The sequence below is a fragment of the Euleptes europaea genome, chromosome 19 (assembly GCF_029931775.1).
Source record: "Euleptes europaea isolate rEulEur1 chromosome 19, rEulEur1.hap1, whole genome shotgun sequence".
NCBI classification, from domain to species: domain Eukaryota; kingdom Metazoa; phylum Chordata; class Lepidosauria; order Squamata; family Sphaerodactylidae; genus Euleptes; species Euleptes europaea.
The window spans coordinates 34,611,668-34,638,079 of NC_079330.1; the positions used below are offsets into that span (position 1 = coordinate 34,611,668).

The following is a 26,412-nucleotide window of genomic DNA, read 5'->3' on the forward strand; positions in this document are numbered from 1 at the left end:
TGTGTGTGTGTGTGTGTTTTTCTCCCCTTTGGGAGGATAAGCAAGCAAGAAACTAATGGAAAAACCTCCATTCTCCTACAGGAAAAATTCTGGCCCTGTTCAAGTCAGTTGCAAACAAACAAATGAATAAACCAAACAAAAAAGAAGTGTGCCAAGGTTTCTTCCTACGATCTTTCCACACGTTCAGACTCATTTGAAATCCCAGTTCCTTTGAAACACGGGGAGAAAGGATTCCATCGCGGTTCATGGTGCTGGGGTTTCACAATGTTGTTTTATCAGAGGGAATTTATCCTGAGGCACAAAACAGCATTTTCAGTGCTATCCATGGAGGTGTGCAAAGTGTCTGGGGTTAGAGACAGACCCCTCTCCACATCAGTGGTGCTGGTCAATCCCTGTTTGCACCATTCAGCTCAAATGTTTTGGTTTTTTTGCTAACTCCAAGGCAATATTTATAAGAGGAAGTCTGGAACAAAACATGATGCTGGAATGAAGCCTCTGACCTGTTCTGCTTGACTAAAATCAAGAGATAGCTGAGCCTTCCATGCTAAAATTGATTTCCAAAACTAAAATCTCAGTCCTTCCAAATGGATTTCTAGATGAGTGAGGGAACGAAAATGAGCCTTAGTCTAGGAAGCCACTCCCCAAACAGACCAGGTTCCACAACAGTTGTGCTGGGGCTTTTCCAAAGTTATAGAAACATCTAAAACATATTCACACAGGATAGCAATTTTCTTCTGAGCACTCTTTTTTTAAAAAAATATTTGTTTCTCTTAATAAAATCATTTTATTATACCATGCCTCCCTCTTTTTATTTTAAAAAATAAATTAAAAAAACCCAGTTTTGCATATCTAGCGTTAGCATTTAAGGTAGTATGGCACACCCTCTTTATAAAAGTTGAAGGGTGGGGATCTACAAAATGCTGCAGGAGCATCGCCAGCATTTGCTTTCAAACATTGTGAGACCTTTGGTTAGTGGAAACCACATGAGATCAGCAGAAAGAAATAACAAACAAACAAGAATTTAAATTATTTTTTTTAAAAACCTGCCTGAAATTATTAGCAATTTTTTTTTTTTTACTTAAATAAGAGAAAGTTCTATCCTTACTGGTCCTAAATCTGAATAACTACATCTATGTATTTAACCTTAATTACGATACAACTACCAATATGTACTAGAAGAGGAAGAAAAGAGAAGGGTGGGGTGGGGTGGGGGCGTCACTACACTTGCATCAGGACAGTACTCTTACAAGATAGTTATTTTATACATTATTAACATACAACAATGATCAACAAAGAATCTTCTATGAGGTGACAGGGAATGAATGAGGAGGAGGAACACATGGTAGTATACAGTACAGGCACAAAGTTCCCCAGAACTTTCCCCCCTTGGAAACACCATTAAAATGAATGGGAGCCTTTCAGAGCCCGGGGGGGGGGGGTCTCAGTCATTGGAAATAGACTTCCACCAGACAAGTTCCTGATGTCATCTACATTGATTAAAGAGTAATCAATAAATTCCCTGCCTTTTTTAAACACACTGACTCTCAGGGAATTTTGGCTTGCAATTCATTTATTTTAAATAACTATGGGTTTGTGTGTGTGTGTTTTGTCTTTTAAGTGTATTACTTGATCAAATCTCAGTAGTGTAAAAAGCGTCCAGCATTCTGGCTTTTAAACCTGGTTGTTTTGAAATAAAATTAAAACCTAAAACATTAATATGATAATCAACCCCCCAATGATTTGCTTTATTTCAAAAACAAGGAAAATGAGGATTTTTCCTCCTTTCAGTTAGCATTATGGTGCCTCGATGAATGTTAACAGATGCCTTGCTCTAAATTGTCTATTGGATGCCTACATTAGCCTACTCGTTAGTAAAATTTACAAAAATAGGAGTGCAGCAGCTATTTTCTCTCTCTCTTAACAAATGTCGCATTCAGTGTCTTATTCTGGCTGTACCTAGAGTACCAAATTTATAAACGTAACAATTTAAAAAATATTAATAAAACTTGTCAATATTAATGTTAAAAAAAGAATATATCCACACTATAGTTATGCTTGTAATATCACCTACTGTGTTGTACTTCGAGTTGCTGTTGCCGGCCTATTGACCAATATTTTAAAAAATTAAATTAAAAAATATCCTTCATAAGTCTCCTCCCCAGCAGAGGACCATATATATAACAGCCAAACATTAAACATGTGCAAATAGGAAATTGTCAGTTCTCCCTACCAGTCACAGTGCAATGATGTTTTATACATTTTTTTCATTCTGTTTTCATCTACAATAAATTAAAATCTTCTCTTGCATCTAGGGTGATAACTTGTAGCACTGAGGTATTAAGAACAAAAATTTTAAAACCCTTTGCTTTCCCTAATTTGTTAATATAAGAAAGGATGGATACAAGGTGAGAGGATGCAAGCTTTAACAATGCCCCCCCCCCCTCCACAGCTTGGGAGCACCCAAGACAACGCTCGGCTTGGTCAGTGCACTGTGGGAGAAGTGGGGGGCGGCGGCTGAAATGGCGGGACAGTCAGGTGATCTAAATAATGGCTAAAAACAAGTGTGCTTGAAACTTTAAATACCTTTTAAATATTAAAATTGTAGTTTTTTCAGACACGGGAAAAGCAGTTTTTTTTTAAAAAAAATTAAAAAGTAACTAGACGGTTACTTGGTAAGCTGTGCACAGGTGCCTAGTTCAATATGCTGGTATGACGCTAGTACAGTTATAAGGTCTAACCCCTACAGAGCAAGCTAAAAAGTGTTGATCTAACTGCTATGGGCCAGCTCTGGCAGTTGATCTCGATTTTTAACATATTAGGGCGCAACCTGTCAGGAATTTTCCTGCACAAATGAATGGGAGCTGTGTAAGGGCACAGTAGGGGCACCTCTTCCATTCATTTCAAAGAAGATGTAGAAGAGAAATTTCCTGCTGGATTATGCACCCCAAATCTTCATTATTTTCTGCCATTCCGTTTGGAAACTGCCTTAGTCTGACTCCAGCACAAAAATATTACGCATTCCTCTCTGTCCTTTTGTTAATAATTTATATGTAAGTTAATGGAATTGTATTTACAGTATCTTTTCAGAATTCACAATTTCAAAAAACCGTATATCACCTCTTTTTCAACCCAAAAAAATGCACTTATAGAAAAAGGACACAAAAAACTTTGTTGTCCTTACCTTATTGCCGAAAATAGATATAATTAGGTTAACTAAGATAAAGAACTGCTAGAGACCCTGCTATGAGCCAGCCTCCCATTCCCCATACAGCATAAAATAGAATATTTCTGCTCACTTGAGTTTGCTCTACTTCTAAATTCAGTGTGTGCTAAATTCCACCTGAAAAAGTTTTTTCAGTTTCAGAATTGGTACCAATCAACTGAGAATTGTGTTACCATCTCAGCTTCCTTATTAAGCAACAAAATTACTTAAAATGACAAAAAAAGGGGGGAAGCAAAGAAACCCTAAATATATAAACAGCTATATTATGGTTAGGCTTTTCCTAGATACACAAAGTAACCTACATGACTACAAGCCTATGTGAAAATACTACAAAAAAGTGATTAAAATAAATTTAAAAGGGAAAAAGAACCCATCAAGAAAAAAATAATAAAATGAACAAATGGATTATATATACACAGTTTTAAAAAGCTGTTGTTCTATATAGTACAGCAGGTTCATGAGATGATAAGAGATTTTGGACAACCAAGTCCGCTGAGTGCCACCTCCAGTTTGTGTGGGTTATTTGATGATGATGTAATGCTCAAAGTCTGATGATGTATCACCTAAACATGGGACCATTCAGAAACTTCTCCCTGTCTTGCCTGGACATCCAGATATACTCTACAGTGGATAAAAAAGAAGAACAGATAAAAAGAAAATTATTGCCATGAAAACCCCAAAAGAGGTCGCCATAAGTCAGCTGCGACTTGACGGCACTTTACACACACACATACATTGTACCCAGACCTTGAAGAAATGCATCCCTCCTAGTACTACTTGGGGGTATCCTTATGGGGTTTAGGTGGCAGCCATGTGCTTGCATCAAAGGGTAAATACAAGTCCAGAGCTGCGTCTGTAGCACACTGAGAGCCGCCAGATGCTACCACAGAAGCCAGAGTGCCTCTTCACTGGCATGGCCTTACTTGGCAAATTTGATTGCGTTACATACTTAATCTGCTTCTGCTCCTCAAAGTTGTGGAGCAAGGCATTTTACAGGACACAGAAGCCCCACTCCCCTTGACCACTGGGGGAGTTGATGCGTCCTGCCCTCTGAGATGTCCTCAGGCATTGCCCAAATGCTTTCAAGCGTAAGAACCAGAACCCCCTTTTAAAAAAGGAAATTTACCTTATTATATAACCTGATTTGTACATCTGTAAAAAGAACATGTGGTGTTCTTTTTTCCAATTCGTGGAATCATGGCATGCACACAGCCCTGGTTATAGTATTTTGGGTTGGATCCAGACCAAACTGGCAATTTCCATTAACTCCCCCTTCCCATTCATGTCATTTCTCAGGGTCTCCCATTCCCCACCCCCACCCCGGAGCAGCATTTCATGGGCATCTGTTGGGGGGAGCATGCAGGAAAGTCCCATTCTGTCATCTGCATCCAACCCTCCATGTAGAACTGCAGAGATCCCCAATAAAAACCATGAGAGCAGCCTCTGGCCATCTTACGTAAGTAACACTTCAGAGAACTTATGGTAGGACATAAGAAGCAAAGATCAATGGTGAGTTACCTTATCATAGTTTGAGTATGTGACATATTATTTACTGTAACACACAAGTGCTCCAAACAGCAAGTCCCTTTTGTGTTTTAAGAATGTGAACATGGAATTTATCCATGACCTGGATAAAGTGTTAAACCACAGAATGCCTCAGAAAGTAGACTTTTAAATGAACCCTTCATGGGTAATATTTTAAAGGTGCAAGGATTTTTGGAAGAACTCCTTGGGTATAAAATGTCATCTGACCAGTGGCCCAAATCTTGCTGAGTATAGAGGAAGTAATTCATTTACACACATTTACACCCAATCAGAGCAAGGCTTTACTTGAAACTAGTGTTAAGCACAAAGTATGACTGTCAAGAGCCTTGGATGGAAAGGGTGTGTGACTAGGGGTTTCATACAATCTTCCATCTTTAGCAAGCCTCCTCTAGAGAACCTAATTACACTTCCAGGCACATTGAAAATAGGTTGCGCTTAAAAAGGGGTCCTTGGAGCAGACGTCTTTGTATATTTCTGCAGTGATAACAGCTTAATTCTATAACTGGTGAGTCCTTGAATTTCCACAAACAATTTCTCATTCATTTCACTGGTTTCAGCATGAATCTCAAAGGAAATCGGAATTTGGGGAGGTGCTGTGTGTCAGTGGAAGAGCCTCTCCTTTGTATGCAGAAGGTCCCAGTTTTGATTCCTGGCATCTCCAATTAAATGAATCAGGAAGGAGGGAAAGACCTCCTCTACCTGAGACCCTGGAAAGCTGCTGCCAGTCCGAGTAGACAATATTGTTTGTCTGATTCAGTTTAAGGCAGCTACATATGTGTTCTCTGAAAACACTGTTTCTCTAGAAGTCAGTCTCAGGTACCAGCCCACCAAGCTCTGCTATGGTACGATGCCCTTTCATTTCAGATGGTCCACCAGCCAAATGCAAGGGTAGACTGCGCTAAACCAGGAATTGGGTATCATGTAGTTCCCTAGGTAACTTTCTGAGCAAGCAGCAAAAATTACTTGTGCCTAAGCCCCATCGAAAGCAATGGAGCTGATGATTCCCCAGTCAAGCAGATAACTTTTGCTGGATGGTGCCAGCTAGCAAAGCTTAGCACAGGGCTCTGGAAACCATTGCACAGCCTGGTTTTTCAACGGGGCTCTTGTATAAATCGCAAGCAAGGCTGCTGCAACTGATGGACATGGAGGATGGCCCCTCTGAGCTCCAAGCCTGGCTCCAGGCTCAGTTTTTACGACATTTCCAAGGACGGACTTGAAGTTTGCAAGCTGAGAAAGGTACATTGTTTACTCACCGAGAAGGTCCTTTCCGCTCTGAAGTAGAAGGGCATCTTGATCTTTGGGTGATTCTCGCCCATTGCTAGGGGTAGGCAGGACTAAACTAACAACTTCCTGTCTCCTGGCAAGGAACACTTCCCCTTCCAGTTATTCTACAGCAAGCTCAAGAGACAGGGAAAGGCACTCACAAACAAGGAGTACAAACAACAATAAACTGAACGATAAACTTAGAATGATAAGTTTCCCTTTAAGGCCTCTAAATTTTTATGGTCCTTCCATACTTCAAACGCGATCTCGACCCCCTCTAGGAAATGTGTATGTATGTTTATCACTTCAGGAATACCTGCCTGGATGAGTTTGCTTATGGGATGCTAGGGACAGACGCTTGATCCTGACACTTGGGATTTGTATGTATTGCTACAATATTATTAGGCCGATCGAATCCATAGACCAGTTTGGTGTGCTTCAGTTCACCCTTATAAGATGATGTTGCCATCTCCGGGTGAGCAAGATGCCCTTCTACTTCAGAGCGGAAAGGACCTTCTCGGTGAGTAAACAATGTACCTTTCCCGCTCTGAAGGAAGGGCATCTTGATCTTTGGGATCTCCAAGAGCAATGAAATAACGGGTGGGAACTCAGTCCTCATAATCTTCCACCATGTGCTGTAAAATACGTCTGCCAAATACCGCTTCAGCGGATGCCATAGTATTGATTCAATAATGTCTAATGAAGATAGTCACGTTGGATCAAGTAGCCACTTTACAAATCTCTTCAGTCGAGGCTTGTTTGAAAAATGCGGCCGACGTGGCTGCGCTTCGCAGTGAATGGGCTGTGATCCCATTCAGAACTTGGAGACCACTGGCTAGGTAGGCTTCTCTGATGGATGTGCTGATAGACTGTCGGGACATGCGAAGTCCTTTGTTGGGTGCAAAAATGGAGATAAACATAAATTCCATTCTCCTAATGGATTCAGCTCTAGATATATAAATATGAATAGCTCTATGCAGGTCCAAGGTGTGCCAACTCCGCTCTCTGGGAGTAGAAGAATTCCGACAAAAGGAAGGGAGGTGAAGTTCCTGAGACTGATGAAACCGGGAACCCACTTTGGGGGTGAATGAGGGATCAGTACGTAGCACGACTTTATCTTTGTGAAAGATACATAAGTCTTTGCGAATAGAGAGGGCACCCAATTCTGAAACCCTCCTGGCAGAGAGATGTCTGGCTGTAAGGATGATCCCCACCACCTCCACGGAAAGCCCAAGGGCTAAGAGCCTTGCCCTTTCAACCTCCAAGCGGTCAATTGAAACCATCCAGGATCTGGATGAATCATTGGTCCCTGTTGAAGGAGATCCGAGGATGTCGGAATCTGCCAAGGTGCCCTGGTGGAGTGCTGGAAACCACAGCCGGGGTGGCCAATTGGAAGTGATCAGGATGACTTCCGCTTTCTCCGTTCTTATCTTCCTGATGACTTTCGGAAGGATAGGCCTTGGTGGAAAGGCATATAGGAGACCTGGAGGCCACTGAGTCAGAAGAGCGTCCACTTGCTTTGCTTCCGGATGGTAGAACCGGGAGAAGATCCTTTCCACCTGATGATTCTGGACTGAGGTGAACAGATCCACTGTGGGCGTTCCAAACCAGCTGGTGATGGCTTGAAAGACTTGAGTATTCACCATCCATTCCCCTTCCTGGAGGGTCTGACGGCTTAACCAATCTGCCTGAGTGTTGTGGATGCCCCGTACATGTTCTGCCCTCAGAGACAAAAGGTGATTTTCTGCCCAGATCATGGCCGATGACTCCTGGTGCAGGCGAGAGGAGCGAGACCCACCCTGCTTGTAGATGTGGGCCTTGGTCGCCACACTGTCTGTCCTGATTAGCACGTTTGTTTCTGACAAGGTTGTGGAATTTGATGAGGGCTAGGCGTACTGCCCTGAGTTCGAGGAGACTGATGTGGAGAGATGTTTCTGACTGGCTCCATACACCCTGAGCAAAGGAGTCTGTCACCGTGGCTCCCCATCCCTCGAGGCTGGCATCTGTAAACACCTGGACTGGCTGTTAGTGTAGATACGGTTGTCCGACTGTTAGATTGTCAACTTTGGTCCACCATAAGAGGCTCGTCCTGGCCACCGGACTGAGGGAGAGGGTCTTGTCTATCTTGTGTGTGATGAACAGCTGGAATGGATGCAGCGCTGCTTGAAGTGGTCGGGAGTGGAAGCGAGCCCAAGGAATCAGGCCTAGACATGATACCATGAGGCCTAGGAGCCTTGTCAGAGCCATCAGTCAATGTCGTGACGACTTTACCGTGGACTTGGCCACCGCCGCAATTTTGTGGGCCTTGTCTGTTGGAATACTGAATTGGTGGTGGAATCTATGACCACTCCCAGATGTAGGATCCTCTGCGACGGGCTTAGCAAGCTTTTGGCTTTGTTTATAAGAAAGCCGTGCGTTTAGAGTGCCGTGATGACTCGAGTGGTGTGCTGAAGTGCCAGGTTGTATGAGGGGGCGTATAAGAGTAGGTCGTCTAGGTAGGAATGTACTTGGATTCCTTCCTTAACATCGCCACAATAGCCACCATCACTTTGGGGGGGGGGAAATCTCGGGAGGCAGATGTCAACCCGAATGGTAGTGCCCTGAACTGAAAATGAAGGTTCATATAGTTGAATCTCAGAAAGCGCCGGTGGGACTGATGGATGGGGATATGCATAGAAGCCTCTGTGAGACCTATGGATATCATGAAGGTGTTTGGGCGCAGTGCCTCTATGATGGTTTGCAGTGTCTCCATGCAAAAATGTTTGGCCTGGATGAATCGATTGAGAAATTTGAGATTCAGGATAGCCCTCCAGTCCCCATTCTTTTTGGGGACTGTGAAAAAAATATGGCGTAAACTCCCTGGAGATGTTCCTGAATAGGTACTTCCTCTATGGCCCCGATCCGGATCAAGTGAGAAATGGCTTCCATGGTTCTCTGTTTTACAGCACTGCGGTAGCATGGCGATGCGACATAGCGATCTTGAGGCTTGTGATGAAATTCTATTAGATATCCCTGCTGAATTATTTGTAGTACCCAGGCATCTGTCTGGGAGTGGCGCCCCTGTGGAAGGAAAAGTTGTAACCTTCCCCCCACCATTGGACCCCTGGCGTCACTGCTATTTCCTTTGAAGTCAGGTTTGTCCGCCCTAAAGGACTGTGGTTGTGAGGGGTGGTTGAAACGTCGAAAGGACCCTCTCTGAGGAGCCCAGTGTGGGCGTCTCTGATCCTGTCTGAACCTGTATAAGGTATGGTAGAATCGAAAGGGCTGAGAGTATTGGCCAGGACGGGGTTCCTTTTTATGGGATTTAAGGATCGCCTTATTTTTATCCTTAATTTTGGAGAGCATCTTATCTAGTCTCTCTCCAAATAACTTTCCACCCTTGTATGGGTGACCCATTAACATGGTCTTGGACCTGTACTCAGCTGACCATGGCCTTACCTATAGGGCCCTGTGAATAGCTGTATTGGAGGCGACCGCTCCAACAGCGAAGATCACTGCATCCAAGGAGGCATCTGCCATAAAGGAGGACGCCTTTAGCACTCGAGACAGTGGGTAAAAGCTGCAGTGGGTAAAAGCTGACTGAGTTTCTTTATCCAAGCATTTGAAGCCCTAGCCATCAGTGCTATTGTGGTATTGGCCTGAATAGACAGCGCAGCTTCCTCATGCACCTTTCTGGAAAGAAATTCAATTTTCCTATCGAGCTGATCTTTAATAAAGCCCACTCCATCCTCTGCCAGGAAGTCAGAGGATTGAAGGGCAGAGATAGGAGCATCTACCACAGGCAATTCCAATATATCCATTGCATATGAGGACATATCATATAGTTTCTTGGCATTGCCAGAGAACTGTTTATTGTGTAGGGGTTTGTCCCATTCAGCTCTAAATAACTTTCTCAAAGTATTCTGGTAAGGGGACCTTAATAGTCTGGGCCTCACATTGTGGGAAATATTCCTTGGAACCTTTACGTCTAGATTTAGGCTTAGATTCTTCAGGAGCTTCAGCTTCATCAGATAGGTCTAAAGCAAAAAGTGCCTTGGCCAAAAGAGGCTGGAAATCATCAGAACAGAACAGCCGAGGCTGCTATTCTTGAACAATGGGTTCAGTTCTTCGTCTGAAACGAACTCTCCTACCTCCTTATCGTCAGCCCCAGAATCCCTGTCCTCAGGGTAGGTTTCATTTCTCTGCTCCTGGTAGGTTTCATTTCTCTGCTTTTGGATAATTGGCACTGCTTTCATAGCTGCCTTAGTGGGCCACTGCCTAGAGAGGGCGCTTTGGGTGTAGCCAGGCTCCTCCTGCATGGGTTCAGATATGACTGAGGACCCAGGGGAAGATGTCCAACTATATGAAAACCCTTGAGGAAGTGGCTGATGGAGTCTTTGAGGAGGGTTACCCTTCTGGAAGGGTAGATTGGAGCCTCTGAAAATGTCTTTCCATGGAGCCCTCTATCATATTATGTAACTGTTCAAACGTGGGGTTTTTGGGGGATCCCCCTTCCTCAGAAGGGTGGGTTACTTTACCCTCTGTAGGTATCCTGGGCTCCACATCCAAGGGCGCAGCAGAGGATCCGGCGGGGACCTTAGAGGTCGAAGCGGAACTCTGCTTAAGCTGGCGCTTGCGGCTGCCATTCTTCCCCATGCCATTAGACTTGTTTTTCTTCAGTGATTTTCCAGCCGAAGTAGATGACGGCGATGACTTTCTGATCTCCCTCTCCAATAGTCCACCAGGGCGGCTAACGGCGGGAGCCGATTTTAAGGCCAATTCTTGATCTGCATCAGAAAGGAGCTCGATGTCCTCCGATGCAGCTTCTCCGGCAGCCATTTTGTTTGCCGCGTCTTTCCCGCGGCTTAGCTGTTTCTCCCGAGGCTCAGCTTATGGATGGCAGAGCTGGGAGCTTAAATTTAAAAAACAAACGTACCCAAACGAGAGGGAGGGTAGGGAGGAAAAACAATTGGATATGGCAAGGTAAGGAAAAGAATCTATTCTAACCTAATTTCACTAGACCTAGGCAGCAGCTATGGCTGCAGCGCTCTCACCCCAGCGAAGGCAGGAGAAGAACTGGAAGGGAAGGTGTTCCTCGCCAGGAGACAGGAAGTTGTTAGTTTAGTCCTGTTTACCCCTAGCAATGGGTGAGAAACACCCAAAGATCAAGATGCCATTCCTTCAGAGAGGGAATGGGAAATCCCACCACCTCTCAGTTGCAGCCCTCCCTGTACAGGATGTGGTAGGAACACTCTAACGTGCTATACATGCGAGGAGAAGGGTACTGTTTAGGGCCAGACTAGACACCTGCTCATGTCTAAAGCAATGATGGGGAACTTTTTTTGTTTTTTTACAAAAATGGCGTACACGGGTGAAGGAAGCTAAACTCTGAGCATTTCTGACCCTAAAGAAAAATGCTAACAGTATCAGAGAGTAGCAATGGAAGGGGCAGAGCTTAGCTCCTCTCACCCCTGCACTCCATTTCTGTAAAAAAATAAAGAGGCACATCTAAACCAGGGTCCCTGCATCAAGGCAAATCATTGCTCCTACTGAGAATCATTTTTTAATTGGCCACTCCCGTTGCCATTGACTTTCATCTCAACATGAGCATTTTAGCACCTGCCTTTGGAGATCCTAGCAAAAGGCTACAGTGTGAAATGTGTGCATATATCCCCAGTGAGCTGCAAACATTCCCAAGGACAATTAACAGATTTTCATTAGTAGTAAAGAATGATAAGTGCGCTTGCTGCTTCTAACATTGTTGAAGGATGGAATGGTGGTTACAGCTGGCTGTGCTGGGGTGACTGCAAGAGTCAAATTACAAAGCAAAGTTACAGAAAATGGCAGGAAATCTCATCTGTCCCATAAAATGTAGTTTTGACCTAAAGTGAATGAAGATGGTGCAGTAGTCTTGGCAACAGTGCTCATTTGTTGGTGCCAATTGTCCCTAAACACTCTTTTAAACTGTAGCCTAGTGTTTGTACTGAAAGTGTAACAAGTGCTCTGGGCAAGGAATAGCTGAATAACTGAAAGTCCAAAGAGATCACCCCTTTTTCCATCTAACAAATGTGGTTCCTCCTTCACGACCACTGCACTCCTTCTCCTGCCGCACACATGCACAGACTGAGGGGAAAGCCGCCTTTCAGCCCGACTGAATACAAAAGGGGAGTGAGGAGGGATCACCTCCTGACGTGATCTGGAGCCTGTGCCCTTGGGGTGCACAGGAATACTTCATGCAACGCCTGGTAAAAGTGAATCAGGTGGGTTTTGCAGTGTAGTGCTTTGGAGGGTGCCATGGAATGTAAGTGGAACAACATGACACCTGTCAGAGTCTGATTTAAAATTAATTTCTATATGGCCAAAAATGCTTCAGTCATTTCAACACCATAACCACCACAAACGTATTCACACCTGTGATATACAGCAAGCCCCTCTTCCTCAACTGTGCCACATTTTAGCAGCTGTGAGTTTCATTCCATGCATTGATTTGGTGTTTAGAATGCATGCTATAGATCAGACACATGATGATGAGTGTTATAAAAAATGGCAATGAATCTCTCTCTCTCTCTCTCTCTCCCCCCCTCCCACCTCTCTCTCCCTCTCTCTCTCGTTGAGTCATCTTTTTTTGTCATTCTGAGTAATCTAACCCAGCCATGGATTGTTTTCTGTGAGCCATTTTACATATGAAGGCTAAATATTTGTAATTGGCGATATACAAAAGACTGCTAAATCAGAGTGAAAACCAACATTCAGATCAGTTGAAAGGGTAGGAAATGGGCAGCGATCCAGATGTACATTTGTATTAATGTTATTAATTTGCTTACATTTATTTAGCTTTTTTTTTACTATGGCAGTTGCTGGGCACAAATATTTTATCTACAGGCATAGCCACTTAATTAAGCCTTGTGGTTTTCATACCTTTTAAAGTGTTATTTTAATAATCCGAAATACACATTACTGGTCCTTGAATAATCATAACAATTGCCAAAAACAATACATTTAAATGCTTTTTACAGTATTAGCTTAGGAACCCTTTCCCATTTCCATCCCCCAAAACTGAAATGTTTAATTAATTTTTTAAGGTAACAAATAAGACTTGTAAGGAAAAGAAGTGGTGATTAAGGACAGGAAGAAAGAATAAAAGTGTGAAAAAATATGGCAATAGAAAAGGGACATAGCACAAAATACAAATTGTATATACTGGAATACCTCCAAGTGAGATGGCAACCAGCCCTGTGTAACGTTTCAATGGTATCCATTTGTAAAAGCCGTTGCAATCAAAGGTCCCTAAAATTGTACAATTATTAAGGTCATCAGTGTGATACATAGGAAGAGATAGTAATTTTTTTCAAAAGATTATTAGAAATCTCAAGAGTGTGTTTGCCAGCATGAATATTTTGATAAACTACTGTCTGACCTCTAATATCTCAGTGCATTCAATGTGAGAGATACTTTTCTTGGTATCTTATTTGCTTCCTTAGAAAAATAAGCTGGGAACTGCATTTCTTAAAACGCTGTTAGTAAATGGATGATGTGTTAAAATATTAAAGGCACCCACTTTCTGCAGAATGTTATGGAAAGTGAAATTAAAGAGCCACCCATGTGCAGGTATAGACTAAATAACCTGGAAGCCTTATTAGTGCAGACAAAGCACAATGCACAAATCAGGCTACAGCAAAGGTGAAAAAGCACGCACATTTTCAAGTTCTTTAGGCAGAAAATTGAAATGAGGGCTGCTGTGTGGTACATGACCATTTAAATGGATGTAGGTTTTAGCAGAATAATAATCCAAATTTCACAGCACAACTGATTAAATGGGTTTTGTAAGATGACATGATGGGAATCCAATTAAATGAAAATTCGGTATTATGAGGTTGTAACTTTTAAAAAATGCAGTAAAATGATGTATACTGTGGAACTTTGTTTATACTTTTCCATTAATTAGCTTTACAGGGTTTTACAAAAAAGAAAATTAAAGGAGTCCCATACCTTTCGGTACCAATAAATTGATTAGCAGAGAATACTGAAATCCACTAAATTGTGATGGACATTCATGCTAACACACACAGCTTGAATATAGTACAATTGGGGGGAAACCCCATGCATGCAAATTTGTTAAGCAAAATTTCCACTCCCAAATTAGTAACTTTAATATCAAAACATCTTCCATTCACTTGAAAAAATTAATGTTGAAAATTTGCAAATGTTTTTGCAGGCTACAAAATTTAAAAACAACAACAAACACTTTCCTGAGAATAAGCCCCGTTGTATAAAGTGGAACTTACTTCTGAATGTCCCTGTTTAGGATAGCTACTTAAACCTGCAGTCTTGTGCACATACATTGTTTTTTGACTTCCAAAACAAGACTGATCTGAACACAAGACACTGATGCATGTGGACAACTTGTTTTGAGATAGCTCAAACAGCAACCATGATAAGTAGGGGAAAATAGTCTAATCTGGTTTGGTGAATCCCTTCACTCATGCAGGATAAGGCAACCTCCTATGCTAAATGTTATAGCACTGTTTGGTTTCTAACCCAGCTAAGATCCTCAACTTGCAGTTAAAGGCCATAGGGGTGATCCTGCGAGTGACTCCTGTCATCCAAGATGAAATCAAAGGATAGGCCTACTCACACATCTGTCTCTGACAAGCACACTGATGTATCCAAATCTGCCCACAGGTGTTTGCAGTACAAATGCTACTGAGCAGCAATTACAGATCTGTACCATTTCCTAATTTATACTTATATATTTATTACACTATGTCAGATGAACGATAGGTATGGAAGTGACTTGCAGGCACACATTCTAAAATAAGATTTCTCACCTGCTAAAGGTTATGTGAGAGAGATCTCACAGGTTTTCTTAAATAGAAGCACACACATGTAGCTGAAAAGAGAGTTTTGCAGGGTAAATCCTAAACAGAGTTATACCCTTCTAAGGCAATTGACTTCAGCAGACTTAAAAACCCTTTAAACTCCGCTTAGGAGTGTCCTGTTGGTGTGCTGGGAAGCCTGGTGAATCACTTAAAGTCTTCTACCCCCTCGTTTACAGAAATAAATAGGCAGCACAACCTCTGTCAGACGGACACCTCTCAGTAGCTGATATTTATCTGAAATAAGGGAGCACAATGCCCAGTATCTGGCAAAAGATCTAGTGAGGAGGTCTCGTTGAATGAGGCTTTATTGCACTTGAAAGACAAGAGTAACACTTAACTGTTGCTCTTAGAAACGTGATGCAGGAGGAAGTGGGGTGTATGAAGAGCCACACAAATAGATTCAATTTCGTTGGTAATTCACATGACAGGCAGGACACTGGAGTGGGCCGCTTTGAAAGGCCTATTAGTAAGTGGAGCAGATTATATAACTAACTTGGCTCATTTCAGAGCAGCAGAAGTAACAGAAAACGAAGAGGGCTACTTACGGCAATTCCATGCCCAAAGCCGGAGCCAGGCTGGGGGCTGGCAGCACTTATGTAGTTACCAACACCGGAGTCTTGACTGGCTGTACCATAGAGATCTGCAACTGGCCCTGGGCTGTTTGCTCCTGGAAATCCTCCGGGTCGGGCCGGGTTGGAGCCTGCCGGGGAAGCGGGTGCGCCAAAATTCGGTTGAGCACTGTAGCTATTCAAGACTGGTGTGCAGAGAATAAAGCTGGGTATGAGGCGAGAAGCCTGGCATGCACCGTTATTATAAAGCCAAACACTCAAATAAACAGCCTAGGCCCAACTTCTAACACTTAACCAAGGCCATGCGATAGGAGAGCAAGTACTGAAGAATAGTCAGCCCATACTACTAAGAAGCTTGGAGCTCCAAATATATAGAAATATGTATAAAGAGAGAGAAAACATTCATTCAACACACTACTGCAACCAGAGACTGTCGGTGCTCATGTTCACCAAATTATCACAAAATATGTATTTTCCAACATCTGATTTGATGCTCATGCAGTAGTAAACATTTTCTAGATCTGGGCACGTCGAGACAGCATTCACATCCCATGCAAACTACAAAGGAACTAGTTTTAGACTACACATTGTGTTAATATTGATATTAAACGTTGACAGCAAATAAAGCAAATCACAGCTAGGAAAACTGTTTTTGGATCCACTGAAAACTTTGGGGTGTAAAAAAATACAAGCCTGTACCCCTCCTCCCCTTTTAGATCTCAAGGTGAAGATTTGGAGGTTTGAAATGTTTTCTTTAAATAAAAACAAACAAACAAATGATATGCAATGGAACATTTGGAGTGTTTTTGATTCAAAAGAGAGTTGGTTTCCCTTTAATCCAAAGAATGAGTTCCTGTCTCTGTCTCCCAAACTATACTTAGGGCACTGCCAAAAGAAAGGAAGTGCTGGAGGCAAAAAATATTTCTATAAGGGGGAGTTCCATGAAACTCAGTTATTTACCGCCAGTTCCTAAGACTTGAAGTCCATAAGCAGTTTTTCTTATAGCAATTTGGAAGAAGTGAGGTAAAGCAGATTTGGAGGAAGACTCAAAGAGAAGCTTTTTGCTACAAAGAGGGAGAAGTTGCCTGCTTTGTGCTTTGGGACCCCCGCCCCCCAACTCTTTCCTGACATATCAAGACACTAGTGATATTTTTTTCTGCAGATTATTCTTGACCTTTCAAAGTCTATTGCTTAATTACATTGAACGAGATGTTCTCAAATAAATATCTGAGAGTGCCACTTCAGTGCAAGGTCTTGTGTTCTAGCAAGGCTGTTGTTATTAAATCATCTGTAACTGCTCATTGGTCTTTCTGCAATGCCTAGAGATGTTTGATTTGTAAAGAAATGTGTGATGGGATTTGAAACCTACTTAAAAAGGAAGCAGCAGTAAATGCTGAAAACCAGAGACTTGTTCTCTCACACCAGAGCACTGCTCCACTTATTACATAGGCAAAGAGAAATGGAAGTTTGCAAATTTGTCCCCAACCTTTCTATAGTTTTGAACTTTGGCCCGCTAAATCTGTAAGCTTGCAGGTTTTCCCCAGAGGTCAGTACAGCCCGCAGGTACAGTCGCAATTCCTGCCTTTCTTTTCTATGCTTGCAAAGAATACAGTTTGTGAGTTATGTGCCCATGGCATTTCCTATTAGTTTTCTACCTGCATTTTGCAGGACCCAAATCTGCACTTAAAAGTGGATTTGTCTGCTCAAAGAAAATAGGTGCCCTAGATAACATAGACTGGAAAACCATGGGCCTCCCACAATGCCCAGCACATGAAATGGGAGTCTTTCCATCTCCTATGGACTGGCATTCTAAAATATGAAAATATGTTTTGTACTTTGGAAAAAAAACCCATTCTTATATTTGGTACACATTGAGAAATACAACTCTGGGAGGACCTAAGATAATGGTCTGCCAAGTGTATATATGTGCACCCGCCAGGGTGTCCCATTTGGGCAACAAAAAATAGAATGTGGGAGTTGAGGGTGACTCTTACTGCTGTGCTTTGTCTGCCATAGTTAAATGTTTCACAAGGTACCAACCCACTCGCACCACAAGGCGAGCTGGTTGTTTTAGGGCAGGAATTGTAATTTGTGAGAAAATGTTGCAGTGACATTACTCTTCTCAGGCCAAAGGAATGGTGAGCAGGGTCAGTACTGGTAAGAATTAAGACCCAAGAAAGTAACTCCAGTGTGTCGTATGTACTGCATTGGAAAACAAAGCACTTAAAATATTCAAGATTAAATGTCAAGCTAACATTTGGTGTTCTCACTCATGGAGAAAAACATCCAGTGGAGATATCTGGAGGGCCCTGATTAACTCGCGATATCAGACTTTTTCCAGTTCAGGGAAGTGGAATCAGGCCTTGCTGGCAGTTCACCGAAAAGCTTCACTTGCCCAGGCAAATGCATGCTTGATCCTCTGCAGTGCGCTTCACATGGAAGTGGCTTGAAATCACATCCTGTGGAGGTCGTCTCTGTGCAAGAAAGCGGTACTTGTCCTGAAAACGAAAAGCTTCTCAAGGCAGTGCAAAATGGCTGCCACAAGGCAGCTCTTGATGGGAGGCTGCCTTGATAGTGAAGGAGTCTTTTTCAACAAGCTTACCAAGAGGCACGAGGCTTTGGAGAAGTGCCATGAGGGGGTGACATGAAGGAGCTCATTATTTCTTTACTGGCTACCAAAGCTAGACATGCATTCAAAACTAGCTAGAAACCTATATTGCCAGCTGAGAAAACTGAACTTCACTAGCTCCACTAAGACCTGCTGATGGTGATATGGGCGACAACTGTGGGGCACCAAGAGCTCAGGGGGAACTCAGAATTCAGAAGGGGAGTTCACATGGCCAGACATCTCTTACACAGTCTCTGAGGCAGACCCCAAATGTCAACAGTGTTCCTGTTAGCAACTCAGCTTCCACTGGCATACCAAGGATTTATACCAGACCATGTGGCCAAACCTCACTGAGCAACATGGTCAAAATGGCCTCTGTTGCCTTCATCATCACAGTTCTGAGTCCTTAAATTGGTCTCTGCTGGGCTACCTCAAAGCACTGAATAAGGGTGTTCTCTCTGCCAAAGGAATCCTGGAAGGTGTTTGGAAGGAAAGTCATGACAACGGGAAGAGCAACTGCAAAACCAACTGCCTCAAGAAAGTGTGTGAGATCCAGTAGGATCAAGGCTGATTAATTTTTTTTTTTTTTGCTATATAATAAAAGTTAAAATTTTGCCTTTTCTCTTGTTCATCCTTTTTTTGGGAAAAACTGTAGCCTAAAAGCTTAGACTGCAAGCATGTCTGGAACAGAAATCAAAGCAAGTCAAGTGGCCTTTCTATTCCTATTCTGATATAATTAAATGTCTTAGATAGTCGTTTTAACTGCTGTTTACCCTGCCAAGAGGTATTACTGCTTTCATTAGGTATTTTATTGTAAGCAACCTTGCATAAACATTTTTACAATGGTACCTGGTAAGAAACAAGCAAATTGCTGAAATAATAGAAACAATTCTAGGGGCCCAGTGAAGAGTATGTACTTGAGGAGTGTATCCTGTGAGCCCGGGTGGAGTTGCAAAGGATGCAGTGGCACAACTCCCCCAATGCATGATTTTAATTAATGTTTTTCTTGGGGGAAAACACATGGGTACCACTGGAGCCATATGCAATCAACTTGCCTCTAGCACAAACACAGGAGGTCTCAGGATATGTGCAGTCACTGCTTTTCATTCTGTTCATGGAAAGGCTCTTTCTGTGAGCAGAAGGGCACCTTTAGTTTGGATCCAACCTGTTACATATGACTTAGAGGCTACCCTGCCAAGAGGTAAATGAAGTGACTCTAAGAAGGATCAACAGGCTGAGAGAAAAAAGAGTCCTCAAAGAGGCTAGATGCTACCTATAGGTGCAGTGTAGGATAAAGGTTGTAGCAATTACAATTTGCTTTTACCCTGGAGCAAATGCAGCAAAATGTAACATGTACACAAGCCCTTGTTGTATCATGGCAGGGATTCTGACTCATCCCTGTTATAGAGTTGTTGAAAAATTCCCTTTCATAGCTGGCAGCCACATACACTGGAGTGGTATTGTTTGTACATACAGGCTTTAGCTGTAAAGTCTAAACAAATGCTTTACGGGTGTTAAATATACCCGTCAAGATAATTTCTCATTGTCCGAGCATCACTTTGACAATACATGTTGATCACAGAACTGATGGCAGGGAAGATGCGCAGCACAAAAGCATGCCCACTGTGACATTATCTTGTGAATATGCCGGCAGAGGGTAAGATGTCTAACCCTTGTTTTGTGCAAGGCCTATGAATCAGCAAGTTGTAGAAACTTCAGCTTTGGAAACTTTTAGAGAGCTTTTCTTGAAACACAGTAAAGAAGATGTATCTCGAAACTGCAGTAAGACCAAAACTCTACACAGAAATCTGGCATTTAGCCACACATTTGGCTTGATTCTAGAATGAGCTGCTCAATAAACCTTTACCGTACCTGTACTCAAATCGAAAGCCATGAACACCTCTCCAAGAACAACTCCTCCCCCCAGGAGAGGACTCACCTAATGTGCAGACAATTTATGCTTGTTTTAGAAACAATTTTCCTGTATAAACCTGCAAGATTTAGACTGGAAATATTACCAAATTAAAATGGTTAAAAAGGCTTCAACTGCAGGAGGCCACATTTAGGGTTGCCAGCTCCGGACTGGGAAATGCCTGGAGATATGGGAGTGGAGCCTGGGGTGGGCGTAGTTTGGGGAGGGAAGGCACCTCAGTGGGGTATAATGCCATAGAGTGCACCCTCCAAAGCAGCCATTTTCTCCAGATATGTGATGTCTGGAGACCAGTTTCAGAGCGCAGCCGTGCTGGTCTGCAGCAAAACAAATTCGAGTCCAGAAGCACCTTAGAGACCAACAAGAGTTTCAGGGTATCAGCTGTCGAGAATCGAAGCTCCCTTGGTCAGACACTTCATCTTTTCAGCTGTGGCCCCAGCCTGGTGGGATGCCTTGCCTAGTGAGAGCAGGGCCCTGCGGGACTCAAAACTGTACAACTGAGCTGTTCTGCCAGGCATATGGTTGAAGACAGCGGCGGTTTCCATCCTGCTGGCCTCCCTTCCCTTTCCCTTCTTGCTGGTGATTATTTTGTTTTTGTTATGTGGTTCCTTTCTCCCAATGTATGGTTTTCCTGTCATTGTTTTATGCTGTTTATAGTGTAGGGCATCTGGTTTTTAAATTTATGTATCTAGTTTTAAATGTAAATTATGGTTATTTTTAATTGTACTGTAATGGTTGAGAGCAGCTCAGAGCCTGACCTGGTCAGGAATGGAAGGCATAAAAATCCAACAAATAAAATAATTAAAAATAACTGGAGATCAGTTTTAATTCTGAGAGATCTCCAGGCTTCACCTGGAGCTTGGCAACCCTAAATGTATTTACTATTAACTTAATAGGGGTATTTATTTTTAACTCACATTTTCTGATTTAGCTGGGGCTTCTGCAAACAAATTCAGTAACTTTGCAACCTGAAAAACAACGTGGCCAAGATTCTGTCTGATTCTGACCTAACGCCCCAAAGGCAAAATATATTTCACTGTCAGGAAACCTTAGAAGGGTGTTTGCCCCATGACGTGAAGCAAACAAAGTTAACCACGGACCGTTTCATTCTCCCCTCTCTCTAGCCGCAGCAGCCCCTCCAGGAGCTCCCTGCAGTAACTCTGACATCCGATGTGTCCTGTGGGAAGATACAGCAATCTCCCAGGAAGTGGATCCTGTACTCACCCCACAAGCAGTCCTTTCGCCATGTGCCTGAGGCTGCAGGTTCTGTTTATATGCCCTTGCAGAGAAAACCTTCCTGCATGGTACATTTGTAGCAAACAAGCAAATGTTTATGTAACTAGGATGTATGCATCCCACAATTCCTCATTTCCTTTAATGGGGCATGGTAAATGGAGGGTTGGGAAGTATTTCCATGTTGGAAACTAAAATCCCCAGGCTCACTCTGAAGAATTAAACATGGAACACTCTTCTGGCTCAGCTTCCCCCACAAAAATGGATCAGGCTAAAGGGAGTGTGACATGCAAATGGGTTACATGTTTTGGTTCTCTTTGGCAACAACTCTCCTAAGTACTGTCCTTGGATTCTTCACTCGAATTCTTCACTCTCACTGCTGCTTCCATGCCACTCCAGGTGCAATATCTGCTCAAGGATTAGGACAAGTTGGGTCTGTACCACTCTAGCAACTCTCTTCCAGTTAGAGGGTGTCCTAGTGATCATGTGATGGGCCTCTGTGGTTAGGGCAGAGGTTCGCATTTCACTAGCAGCAGCAAAAGGACCACAGCAGATGCATCGGCAGTAAATTATGCAGTAGCACTTCAGGGAAGGTTGTTAATTGGAATTGTTTGCTGTAAAATAAGCGTAGGGGACCTGCAACACTATGATATAGTGTGTGCTGGAGTATAATCACAATGAGGTTTGGGGCAGGTTGCACATGAAGGCTCAAAGAGGAGGGCTGTAGTGCCAAGATGCAGTTGGAAGGGTGAGTTGGAGGCTGCAGACCTTTGTGCTGAACTGTTACAGTGGGAAGCTGAGAAAAACAGAATTTCACTTACCTGTAACTGTTGTTCATCTGATGGTTCTTCTATGCAGTCCCACATTGGGACTGCGCAGGCGCAGGCCAGCCACGGATAAGAATTGTCAGCTTCTAGCAAATTCTAAAGAGTGCTCCCCCTCCCCTTGGGGCCTGCAATCTCCCCGCCCCTCGGTCACATGACCCAAGGAGGAGGGAGCACTCTTCCCTCCAGTTCTCCAACCTGCCGCCACGGAACCAACCACTTAGACTAGCGGAACGGTCCCACAGTGGGGAAGGAGGGAGGGAATGTGTTACTGCATAGAAGAACCATCAGATGAACAACAGTTACAGGTAAGTGAAACTCTGTTTTTCATCTGAATGGCTTCTATGCAGTCCCACATTGGGAGAATAGCGAGCTCGCTTACCAGGACGGTGGGTGTGGGACAGTCACCGGAACAAGGACTGCAACACTGCACGTCCTACAGCTGCATCTCTCGTTGAATCCACATCCACAGCGTAATATTTCATAAATGTAGAGGGAGTGGACCAGGTGGCAGCTTTGCAGATGTGCCGGAGATCTATCCTCGATGAAAAGGCAATAGAAGCCGCATACGCCCTGGTGGAATGTGCCTTTATCATAGGGGGACATTCTTGATGAGTGAGATCGTAGGCGAGTTTGATAGTAGACGTGATCCACCTCGATAAAGTTTGAGGAGAAGAGCGACAACCTCTACGGCTTCCCCCGAAGCAAACAAAAAGGTTGTCATCCTTACGAAGTGACTGAGACCGTCGAATGTAAAAAAGGAGGGCTCTCCTGACATCGAGGGAATGTAATGCCCTATCAGCATCCGAAGATGGGTGAGGGGAAAAAACCGGAAGGACTATGTCCTGTGACAGATGGAATGCTGAGACTACCTTGGGCAAAAAGGAAATCTTTGGCCTGAGGACCACCCTATCTGAATGAAATCTAGTATATGGAGGGGAGTGTGAAAGTGATGATAAGTCACTCACCCTCCTTGCCGAGGTAATTGCAATCAGAAATGCTGCCTTAAACAATAGTAGAGCCAATTCGCATGTAGCCAATGGCTCAAAGAGGGATCTCATCAGTTGAGAAAGTACTAAGGAGAGACTCCACTGAGGAACTGGCAGAGTGACTGGAGGATATAGATTATTAAGACCTCTTAAAAACCTTTTGGAAAGGGGGTGAGAAAAAACTGAAAAGGAGTCAATATCCGGGTGAAAGGCCGATATTGCGGCCAAATAAACTTTAATGGAGGGATTAGATAAATCCTCATCTTTAAGGAATAACAGATACTCAAACACAACAGACAGTGGGCAGGTAATTGGCGAAACATTCATGCCCTTAGCCCAATCAGAAAAACGTTTCCACTTTGCGTCATAAGAGCATCGCGTGGAAGACTGTAGAGAATGAAGGAGGACCCTAGTTACCCTGTCTGACCACTGCCCTGGGGTAGCACTCTCCAGGCTGCTAGTTGAAGGTCGAGAGGGGAATGGGAGGGATCTTTCGGGAGAAGGATGTAATTCCCCTGCGCCAGTGACATGAGCACTGCGAACCAAGACCTCCTGGGCCAAAAAGGAGTGACAAGGATGGCATCTGTCTTGTCTTGGATTACCTTGGCTAGGACCTTTTGAAGTAGAGGGAATGGGGGAAAGAGATAAAAAAAGGGCCCCGTTCCAGGGTATCTGAAAGGCATCCCCCATTGAGCCCGGGCTGGCTCCCACCCTTGAGTAAAACATGGGACACGCTGCGTTGAGGTGCATTGCAAACAGGTCTACCTGGGGGTAACCCCACTGCCGGAACAATTGGTTGAGGCAATCGCTGCCCAGGGCTATTTCGTGTGCTTGGTTGGGAAGTCGACTCAGAGCATCTGCTAACGTGTTGCTCTTGCCTGCAATGTGAATCGCCACTAGAGTGGCGTTGTGATTTATGGCCCACTCCCAAATGTCGCTGGCCTTCTTGGAGAGCAAAACAGACCCTGTGCTGCCCTGTTTGTTTAAGTAATACAGGGCGGTGGAGCTGTCTGTGGCGATCTGAATGTGCCGTCCGTCCAGGTGTCCTGTAAACGAAGACAGAGCAAGACGAATGGCATGGAGTTCAAGCAGTTTGATGTGCAACCTAGATTCTGAATGAGACCAAACACCCCGTGAGGTCATGTTACCACAGTGGGTGCCCCATGCTGAGAGGGAAGCATCAGTGAACAGGAACCTGTTAGGGGATGGTTTATGAAAAGGTACACCTGCCAAGATGTTGGCGTCATGAACCCACCACTGTAGGGAAGAGGTTACATATCTGGGGATGGACAGATGTTTGTATTGGGGATCAACATTGAGCCTGAACACCCGAAGGAACCAGTTTTGGAGTGGGCGCATACGAAGTCTGGCTAATTCCACCACAGCCATGGTGGAAGCCATGAGGCCTAACAGCTTCTGTATATTGTGGGCCGTCTGAAACCTTTTCTTCGTAAATCTGGACACCATTCCCCTAATGGCACAGGCTCTTTGGGAGGGGAGGAAGGACTTGGCCAACCGAGCATCTAAGTGTGCACCAATGAATGTTTGGGTTTGGGCAGGAATCAACTTGGGTTTCTCAAAATTAACCAAAAGACCCAATTCATGGAGGGTGGATAGAATTAAATCCACTTGTGTAGACAATTGTGACTGTGAATGGGCCACCACCAGCCAGTCATCAAGGTAAGGAAATATCACGCATCCCTTGAGGGCCAAGTGAGCTACCACAACAGCGAGACACCTTGTAAAGGTTCTGGGGGGCGTTGAGAGCCCAAATGGTAACACATTGTACTGGTAACATTTATCGTCACATCTAAACCTTAAATATTGGCGACCTTGTGAATCGCTATATGAAAATAAGCATCGTGGAGGTCTAAAACCACAAACCACATGTGACTGTCTAAGAGGGGAAGAACCTCTGGAAGCGTAAGCATATGGAACTTCCTGGGCTTAACAAAAATGTTGAGGTCTTAGAGGATAGTGCCTTTCCCTCCGCCCTTCTTATCTACCAGAAAAAAATGGGAGTAAAACCCATGATTCTGTTGTGAGGACGAGACCTCCGAAATGGCTCCCTTAGACAGGAGAGTGTGAACCTCTTGAACCAATAGATCAGGGGCAGGTGACGAGGAACGGCCCATGGGCCTATAGAGAGGTAACATGTCAAATTCAATAAAGTAACCAACTTTTATTATTTGAAGAACCCAAACATCGGTAGTGATCAAAGACCAGGCATGAAAGAAAGCCGATAGGCAATCACAAAAACAAACAGACATGTCTAGTCATGCCTGTTTCGGTTTGTTGAAACCACCAGGTGACCCTTGTTGACCCTTATGGGATCTGGATTTGGGAAATTTCCTATCCTGATAAGGGCGGGGAAAGGATGGGGGGAAGGAGGGTTGCTGAAAGGAACCCTGAAAGCGGTAAGGACTGTTGGGCTGATTAGCCTGATGGCCAAAGTAGCGCCGCTTAGGAACCTGATGGGTAATCCCAAGGGATTTTACATTTGTTTTATTTTTCTTCAAGCGATCCAAAAAGGTGTTGGTTTGGTCACTGAACAACGACATCCCTTCAAAGGGAAGGTCCTCGATACATGCCTTAGTGTCGTGGGGAAGTGCAGACTGACGCAGCCAGGCATGCCTGCAAATCACAATGGCAGAGGCTATGGCCTTGCTAGATGAATCTGCCACATGGCGAGCGGCCGTTAACTGCTGTTTCGCTAGGGATATGCCCTCAGCTTGAACAGCTAACACTAAGGGACGCTGGTCGTCTGGAAGGATAGCAATCTGAGGGGATATGTGATCCCAGAGGGAGTATTGGTATCTTGCCATCAAGGCAACAGAATTAGAAATCCGGACACTGACTGTAGGATAGGGAAGACCGCAGGACCTATACCAGGGGAGTGAAGGATATCCATCACATCCTCAACAGAACCGGAATCCTCTGGCTTAAATTCAATATTAAGGGCTTTTGCCATACGTATTAGCTGCTCAGCATAAGAGCGAATATCCCCAGCAGGGGAAAGAGGTTTAGAGTCCCCAACAGTGTCCTCTGGCGATTGGATAGAGGTGCGGGACTCTGCATCCTCATCCGATCCAGGTGAGAAGGAGGGGTCATAATCTGAACGATAAGTGTCCCTTGACCCAGAAGGAGATCCAGGGGGGAGTGGCTCACGAAGATGCCCTTGCCTTGAATGGGTGGACTCGGAGCGGAGCAAGGGCGCCTGACGATCTCGATGAGAGTCGTCCATAGGCGAGCAGGTACGGGAACACTGGTGGCTATGGGATTTGACCGGGGAGCCCGAAGAGGCCGAAGTAGTGTGGTGCCGGTGTCGATGACCTCGTCGTCTAAGGGAAGGACTCCTTCGGAGACGGCT

At 44.0% G+C, this 26,412-nt stretch overlaps 1 protein-coding gene across 16 annotated transcripts in view; it reads right to left on the reverse strand.

Annotated features, from left to right (window-relative positions):
• Positions 1 to 3,623: 3,623 nt before the first annotated feature.
• Positions 3,624 to 26,412, reverse strand: part of MSI2 (musashi RNA binding protein 2) — a 565,100-nt gene continuing 542,311 nt past the window's right edge. For 11 of the 16 annotated variants that reach the window (XM_056864848.1, XM_056864864.1, XM_056864857.1 and 8 more), the window contains 3 exons: positions 15,435 to 15,643; positions 13,220 to 13,297; positions 3,624 to 3,844 (listed from right to left, as the gene is read on the reverse strand). In XM_056864848.1, the coding sequence (XP_056720826.1) occupies positions 13,256 to 13,297; positions 15,435 to 15,643 (251 nt within the window). In that variant the 3' untranslated portion in view covers positions 3,624 to 3,844; positions 13,220 to 13,255. The remainder of the gene's footprint in view (positions 3,845 to 13,219; positions 13,298 to 15,434; positions 15,644 to 26,412) is intronic. The other 5 variants (XM_056864863.1, XM_056864862.1, XM_056864861.1 and 2 more) reach the window with 2 other exon arrangements.